Source organism: Triticum dicoccoides, chromosome 6A, assembly GCF_002162155.2.
Source record: "Triticum dicoccoides isolate Atlit2015 ecotype Zavitan chromosome 6A, WEW_v2.0, whole genome shotgun sequence".
Classification (NCBI taxonomy): Eukaryota; Viridiplantae; Streptophyta; class Magnoliopsida; order Poales; family Poaceae; genus Triticum; species Triticum dicoccoides.
In genome coordinates, this window is record NC_041390.1 from 152,697,882 (window position 1) to 152,706,685 (window position 8,804).

Here is an 8,804-nt window from a genome sequence, read left to right on the forward strand (position 1 = left end):
GAAAACAAACAGTGAAGGTTTAAAATTATAAAGTTATGATAAATGAACGGCAGTGATTTGTTGACCTAAGCTTGGCAAGGCAGCGTGCAAGGGAGAGTCCATACAGCCACATATTCCATCAGCAAGGCCAGCGTATAGGCAAAAGGAGTCATATAGTCATTAAAAAAAGGAATCCATACACATCGGCAAAGCCAGTGGCGAGTCCAGTAGCCAGGCTTCAACAGGCTGTAGCCTACCCTCAGAATTTTTTTTTTTACTACTGCTATTCGTCTCAGCCCAGCAGCCCAACAAGGAGACACAACCAACAGCCCAATGCCAACACGCAGCGAACAAGCCATCCAGGGACGAGACCAAGCCGTCTCACACTCCCGCGACCAGACCTAGCGCCGGCGGCGGACCAGCCGAGAAGGGAGCTTGCGGGAGCGGCGGACCAGGGAGCCGGCGGGGGCGGCGGACTGCCGGAGCTCCGCGCCAGAAGAGAGGTGCTCACGCGCCCACCGACGAGCCGCGCCAAGCCGCCAACAGCCAACCCATCGCGGCTGCGCCCTGCCTGCGTGCTGCTCCGACCCCGGCTCCCTAGTCCGCCGCTCCGCGCCAGCAGCGAGGCGCGCACGCGCCCACGAGACGCGCCAACAGCCAACCCATCGCGGGCATTGGTAAGGACTCGCCAGCAGCCAACGAGTCGCAGATATAGAGAAATGTTATTGTTCTTCTTCTGCTAATTGGTTGTTTGACCAAATGTACTGCAAATGATTTTATTGTTCATGATATAGAGAAATGTTCTTCTTCATTTTAGTGAATGATATTTATTGAGATGTTGAAAGTACTACTGAATTGCCTTGTTCTTGATTGTTCTATTTGCAGATTTACAGAAATGAAGAGAAAAAATATGAGCATAAACAGTTTTTTTGCAAGTAGTTCAATCACTCCTCGTGTCGAACCTGATCCTATCCCAGCCAGTCCACTGATCCCAGAGAATGTGAACCCAGATCCCCTTCCCCTGATTGTAGTGACCATAGTTCCTCCTTCAACTAATGAGAGAACTGATCCCTCAACCCCAAGGGATGATAGAAATGACACCACATTTGATGAAAGTACAAACCAACCAAGAATGCCTATACTAGAGTTTCATCCAAGTCAAATTATTGCTGATCCAGGACTTAGAATTCCTATAGAAGATTATGCCCCTGAAATTAGAAGAAGTGATGTGCGAAGAGCTTATTTGTTGAACAAACGAAACAAAGCTGTTGGGCATACATTCAAGAACACAAAGGATGGTAAAATTTGGAGATCCTTTCAACGTGCGTGGCTCGACAAGTTTGATTGGTTGGAATACAGTGTGGATAAGGAGGCTGCGTTTTGCTTTCATTGCTTTCTTTTCAAGAAACCATCCCAGGCCATTAGATTTGGCAATGATGTTTTCATGAAAGATGGCTACACTCGTTGGAAAACAGGTCTAGCTAGTTTTGAAAAGCACGTTGGTGGTCAATTTAGTTACCACAACATTGCTAGGGGAGATTGCGATGATTTCAACAATCAACAAGCAAGTGTGGCTACCAAATTCCCTGTGTACAGCAAGGAGTCTGAGATATCTTATAAAATCCTCCTAACTGCATCATTGGATTGTGCAAGGTATCTCATAGCACAAGGTGAAGCTTTTCGTGGGCATGATGAATCCTCCACTTCCATCAATAAGGGCAATTTTAGAGAGTTGTTGGACTGGTACAAGAACAAGAAGGAAGATGTGAAGGAGGCATTTGATAAGGGGGCTGGAAATGCACAAATGATTTGTTCTGACATCCAAAAGGACCTTGCTGCTGCTTGTGCAATGGAGGTAACCAAAGTTATTAAGAATGACATTGGAGATAAGAAATTCTCAATACTTATTGATGAGGCTAGAGATTGCTCAATAAAGGAGCAAATGGCGGTGATTGTGAGGTAACACATACCATCTTTTAGTGTTTTTATATTGTACTAGTAATGTTTACTAATATGATTTCTTGCTGCACGTAGATTTCTAGATGATCACGGGATGCTCCAAGAGAGATTCCTTGCCATTAAGCACATCACAGATTGTACATCTGCTGGAATTAAAGAAGCTTTGGTTGATATGTTGGAATTTCATGGTTTGCTACTGTGATAAAGAGATATTTAGAAGCATTCATGATGACCAGATCATGATACAATTCCAAAAAATGAGGGATCGGAAGGGACATTTGCCTCATGAGTTCAATGTGATTTCTTAGAGGTATAGATGTCAGTGTTAATAATTTAATACCTAGTACTGGTTGTGCATGACTTATTGTTGTCTTGCTAACAAATGTGCTAATTTGGACAGATGGCTTGTGGTTGGTGACTTGGGCATACATTTCTATATTTTGGTGAGGAGGTGTTCTGTGACTACAATATCACTTAGTAAGAAGCAACATCTCATTGTCTTTTGTTGTTGCTTCTCTAGTACTTTGATGCTTTGGTGTGTGAATTGTATTAACCTTTCTAGTATGGCTAAACATGTTACTAGTATTTTTGTTGAAAAATTTCATGTTATTTTGAGCACTGGTTTGGCAAATGTTCTCTATTTAAATTCACAATACCAAATATTTAGTTCAAAGTCAATATTTTTGAAAAATTCCAACAAATTTCCAGTAAATACTACTCCCTCCATTCCAAAATATAGTGCGCCCGCGCTTCCCGAGATCGAACTTTGACCATAAATTTAATAAACGAGACCGACTGCGGCGGGAGAAAAAGTTACAGAATTAAAAACTTCTTTCAAATACGAATTCACTGATATAACTTTTGCTCCCGCCGCAATCGGTCTTGGTAGTTAAATTTATGGTCAAAGTTAAAGCACGAGGATAGAGGAAGCACTACATTATGGAATGGAGGGAGTACATGTTTCCAGTAGCATTCTGGGAAAGTTTGAGCACATTTGGACAAATGGCCTAGGAGATAATGGCTATTTAGCTAAGCGATTTCAAAATTTAGTTCAAAATTTAATATTTTTAAAAAATTTCAGGAAAATTCCAGTAGATACTACATGTTTCCAGTAGTATTCTGAGAAAGTTGTAGCACATTTGGACAAATGTACCAGGAGATGATGTTGTTTTTCTTCAATTGAACGTTTTATTTTTTATGCGGTTAACTTTGAGTCCACCCTACATTTTCTTTCTGGATTCGCCACTGGGCAAAGCCAGCGTATCGGCAAAAGGAATTCGTACGGGCGCCAACATATTCAACGGCACTACGTAGGTAAGCGTTAGATTGGATCTTCAAATCATCATTTAACCAAAAATAATCTTCAATTTCACTACTTTACATGCATGAGTTCGTTTGCATGCAAAAGGCATGGTATGATGTACGAGTAGCTCATACGTGCATGGGCCCGGATTCTAACAACAAACTCGACAAGAGTTCATCAAAGTAATTAGTCCAGAAACTAGGCGGGCTGAATGGGTTTCATCGAAACTTTAAATGGATGTGAGAACCTCGTAGGTTCAACCAGGTTCGTCCATGTCGGCAAATTAATTAGCTCAACTGTTGATCATCGCGATTACAATATACAATGGTGTATCTAAATTAGAGTTTTTAGATTAACCTACCATAATATAACTATTAATAGTTGAATAAATACAATAAATCGCCTTTTTTAGGAAAAAAAGATAAACCATTTTGTTTTTCTTTGAACTCCAAGTCTCCAACGGCACTATATATAATGAATCAGTTATTAGGTGGACATGGAATACAATTATTATATATGACTTAGAAATCAGGGTGTGCAAGGAAATTAGCACTTTCATTTTTTATTAGGTGAATAAAAAATATTAGGTGAATATAAAGTTAGCTTATGTTGTATATACGGAATTCAAATTAAAAACAGAAGGAAACTACATGAGTAAAAGTTCCATCTATACATCATATGATAATTTTTAATTTGAAGCGCGAACATGGAAGCTGGCAGAAGGCAACCTCTCGCGCATGTGCATCCATCCACGTCTTGCTAGCTAGCAGGCTAGGCGAACCAACCTGTGATTGGGTGATTAGAGAGACGATGGTATTCTCAGCCCATCAGGGTTCAAGTCCTGGTAGTCGTATTTATTCCTGGATTTAGAGCCTGTTTGGGATTGCTCTACTCTTTAAAATTCAGCACCGCTTCAGAAAACACAAACCAAACGGGATAGCTCCAAGATATGTCGCTCTACAAAAAAACTAGAATCTGGGGCACAACTCCTAGTTTTTTTATGAAGCTCTTCAGGGGGTGTTTCAAAAAACTCTAGAAGCTGGAGTTGGGTGAAAATTACTCACCACTGCCACCAGTAAGTGGATACCCCTTCGTTTCTCCCCCTCGACCAATCAAATAGATCCTTTTCACCAAATTACTCATTTTTGAAGCTGGAGCTAGATGGAAGCCAAACATTCTCTTTGGTAGTGCTACAACTTCTGAATGAAACTGCTCCAAAGTGAATTTAGTGGAGCGAAACCGACTTTGGTGAAGCGGAGCAGTCCCAAATAGGCCCTTATTTCATAATTTTCGGCGATGTGCATTCAGTGGGAGGAGACGTTCCTGTCGACGACGAGGTAGCTATGATGACTTCGTAAATTTCAAGATGATATGTCGGCTCAGTTTTTCAAAGGTACTCATCGGGGTAGGGTATGCGTGTGTGCATACATAGAGATGAGTGTATACGTGTGTATATGAGCGTTTGCGTCTGTACTGTGTTAAAAAAACTAGCAGGCTAGTGCGCCCTTCGCACCGGTAAAATCCACCATCGGACATGACAGGCTTGAGATTCAGCACGTCGTGACAGCATGCCCAACAACCACAATCTCACAAAAAATTCATGAACTACTGTTCCGCGCAAAAGAAAAAAAAATGTGAGAAAGCGATACTTCTATGGGATGTGGCCTATTCGATTGAGCTAGCAATATGCTTAACTTTTCGCAAAAAAAAAGGTAATATGCTTAGCGTGTGCTCCTATACTCCATGGAAGCCAATGCCATGTTCACACGTTACAAATAAATTGGCTCACAAAACAAGGATAAACAAGGATAGCCAGTTGCCGCTCGGGTGCTCGGCACAAGCGATAATCAAGCAATCTCAAAACCTATCAAAAAGAAAAGATTAGCCAGTTGATTAGACCATCGACGTCGGATTAATGCATGTATTGTATTCTCATCCATATAGCTATCTTTGTTTGGTCAATTCTTGCAAGGGCCTTATATTTTTCTTATATAGAAAGAATCCAACCAGAATATATGTAGATTGGCATGACATGTGCGGCGCACAGTGCTATGTTGTTTTGTTCCCACATACCAAATCTTTTGCCAACAACTTAATATGCGCAATAAAACAAAAAAAGGTATTTCCGCGTGACCCTGCAAAAAGTATTTCCTCATGATATACATATTGACTATGATGTTTTATTTGAAAGGCATATCTAGGATAATAGCCACATAGGTTAGTAAATAAAATAAAAAGAATTCCATGTCCATATACAACTTACTGAAAACAATGACAAATGATGAAAAATGAGTTTCCACATTGTGTATATGACTATATGTTTTTCTATATTTTTGTACGACTAACTCAACATCTCATTGGTATGAAAAACACATAGAAAATCTAGCCGCGCAAATGCTCGGGCAGGGCCGGTCCTGAGATTTCAGGGGCCCGGGGTGAAACCAAAAGTCGGGGCCCCTTCACATAAACATTATAGGAGTACATATATTATCGCTTAAATGCACCAAAAGCGACATTCTTATCAAATAATGTATACATATTACCTTTCAACCATTTCTAACAATCATTCATAAAATTTCACTTATGATGGGGTCGACATGATAATACGCACTGCTAAAAACCAAAAATTAAATTACGTCAAAAGCTTGAACACTGCAACCTATGTATCATGCATGTGAACATAGATAAATTGCTCAATTAGCAATATAGATATAGGAAGTAGATAGCTAGTCTGATGTTACTTCGGATTGATCGGAGCAGCGTTGACCACCTGATCAGGCAATCGCCATGATGGGATTTAGACTGACGTGAGATAGAAGGCGCTTGACGATTTGCATCACCTGGAGACCGGAGAGCCGCGTAGTTCGCCGGCACGCAAATTGTGACCTGCATCTGCAACGTCAGATCCCCGGCTGCCACCATGGCCGTTGTCGGATAGAACTGCACGGGCCACCACCTTTGAAGTCCAGCATCAACGTCGCTCCCTCATCCATCCCCACCATCGGCTTGCCGCGAGAGGAAGGGAAACAAGAAACGACGGCTGCCTCCGGTTTGTTTGGTTCGGCCATGAGCACGCGAGATCGAGGAATAGATACGTACTTTTTTTAGGAATAGATCGAGGAATAGATGAATAGGGAACATCTTCACGATTAGAAGGAAATCCGAGCAAGGGCAACGCGTACACGCTAGCATTCTTGGCATTTCTTGGACTATCTCATCTCATCTTTATGCAAAAACAAACCAAATTCACCCCCCATATAACCCACCTAATCTTGCTTCGGCGTCCGGCCACCATGCGCCTAGCATGGCGACTCACACATGCAGATGCGCAACATTTTTGGGTCGTCGTAGCAAGCCCCCGTGTCATACTTCTCGCTGATGCACCAGGCGCAACAAGCGTCTTTGTTGTTTCCAACACAGATGTCCGGCACAGGGCAAGGTGCACAGGGGTGGGTGCCGCACGTAGGTTCGGCTGCTTTGACTATTTTCAATAAAGAGTGTCTGGCGTTGTTAAATTACATGATGAGGACGAGAGGCAACATCCATCATGACATGCATCATCCAAGAGATTAAGATATGCATGTTCTTTCTTGTGTGTTTTGCAGGTGCTTACCGGTGAAAGGCGACAGGAAGGCCAAACAATGATCGCCGCCATTGTTGTTGTGATCTTGTGAGCCGCCATGGCTCTTAAACTTGGAATTGATTGAGGCGTAGGGAGATAAGGCTGTGGAGAGGTGCCTCTTTATATGTTGGTGCATTTTCAGATGGTTGTTCAATTAAGCATATATTTATGTTTATCGACCATATGAGCTGGATAATTTGACCTCAATGTGTGTGATTTTGTTGTCGTTCGATGTTAAAGGCTGTTGATGAATGAGCAATGCGTCGTAGTATTATGTATTTCATGTTTTAAAATGGTAGACTAGACACTTCCGACATATATTAACCCAAATATGCTATCGTGCGGTAGCGCATTTGGACCATGATTCGGGATTGGCTAGGCTTGATGAACATGGTCGTCAACATTTAGGCAACCAACATATTGGTGGTTGTCGATGACTCATCCCAATGATGGCTGGACTTAAGTCATGACATATTTAGTCTTGTTGGTTTCTTGTGAGATTTGGAATGGAACTTATTGTTGGGAAGTATAGTAGAAAACAAACAAAAAAAGCCCTATGATCACCCAGAAACAATATGGAGATGCATTAATGGTTTGGATTTGATTGTTATCGACTCCGAGTTGCAACGGAAGAAGACAAGTCAGTGTAGATCGTACTTGGAGTCCCTCAAACCGTAGATGAACGATCCCACGAAAAGCCCATGAATAGTCCCTTAATCGGAAGACCGAAAGCATGGCCTCTCTACGAGTTGCAAGCGTAAGGGCTTCACGATCTGGCAGCGCTTCACCATCTAGAGGTAATTATCGCTGGAGAATTAGAGGAAGGAGATTAGAACCACACCGGGCTTCTAATTATGAGGATTATAGGATCTAGATCAAGCTCTAATTGATCAACTACGACCAACTAGAACTAGAACTAGAAATCTAGAGGAGGCTCCAAAACTTGTGTGTCTCAAAGGAGCAAAATCCTCTAGTATATATAGCTTGAAGGGGAGAGGAGGGGCACCACACAAGGGCGGAAAGGGCCCCCCCCCATTGTGCATGCCAAGAGGGGGAGGAGCAGTCCTCCCCCTAGTCCAATTCGGCATCCCTTATAGGAAAGGAGGGGCACCCTTGTTGGGCCCTTGTGGCCCAAGTTGCCTTCCACCACTTGCCTTTTAAGGCCCTTGATTAATTAACTATAAAATCCTTCCAACAATTACTAGAGCCCGTTATAATTTAACACCAGAAACATTTCCACCTATATATTATTTATCGGTAATACCCGGCATTGAGTGATAAACTCTGAAACCCTTTCGGTGACCCTGAAACGCTTCTGGATCCTTTTGAAACTATTTTGAATACTAATGAAACTGTTTCACAAATAAATCCTCGATACTCCCGTCCTACTAGCACTCAACGGATCATGATTACCTTGAGCTTGTGACCCTATAGGTTCGGTAAAACATAGACATGAACAAAACTCCTTTATTCAATGACCGATAGTGGAATCGTGGACGTCCATATTGATCCATATGAGTACACGAATAATGAGTGAACCTTTGATTATCATGCACTTTTATTTTTAGAAGTTATTATTCCAAAAATGAAGATAATACTTCAAAGCATACGATGCGCTCATAACTTGTCGCGACTAGCAAAGTTAGTGAGACTGGTAAATTCATTAGAGTTGTTCACGACACAAGCAAAGTTCTTAAATGTGTTGCAGGACTGATCATTGAACTATTTTTTTTTATCTGGTGGATTGATGACTTTGGTTTCTTAATGGAGGGAGACTTGCCACTTGCCTCAAACCCTTTCACATGAGGACCCAACAATTCTACTAAGTGTGATCCTAGCTTCGAGCAACAAGCAGACAACCTGATACTTCAGGCTCAGAGACCCGAGGACCTTCATGGCTCTATTATTTCATCTCTTGAAACCTCGAACTCAGGGGTACGA

At 41.9% G+C, this 8,804-nt stretch overlaps 1 protein-coding gene across 4 annotated transcripts; it reads left to right on the forward strand.

Annotated features, from left to right (window-relative positions):
- The first annotated feature begins 337 nt into the window (after positions 1–337).
- Positions 338–7,093, forward strand: LOC119316369 (zinc finger MYM-type protein 1-like). 4 transcript variants are annotated; one of them, XR_005152948.1, is made up of 6 exons: positions 338–656; positions 865–1,938; positions 2,014–2,248; positions 2,339–2,415; positions 3,194–3,252; positions 6,847–7,093. XR_005152948.1 is itself a non-coding variant. In XM_037590682.1 (3 exons), the coding sequence occupies exons 2-3, from the start codon at positions 875–877 to the stop codon at positions 2,138–2,140; spliced, it is 1,191 nt and encodes a 396-aa protein (XP_037446579.1). In that variant the 5' UTR covers positions 338–656; positions 865–874; the 3' UTR covers positions 2,141–2,616. The 4 variants fall into 4 exon arrangements, 1 of the variants encoding a protein (XP_037446579.1); XR_005152947.1 differs by lacking the exon at positions 3,194–3,252; XR_005152946.1 differs by lacking the exons at positions 3,194–3,252; positions 6,847–7,093 and having other exon boundaries at positions 2,339–2,616.
- The last annotated feature ends 1,711 nt before the right edge of the window (positions 7,094–8,804 follow it).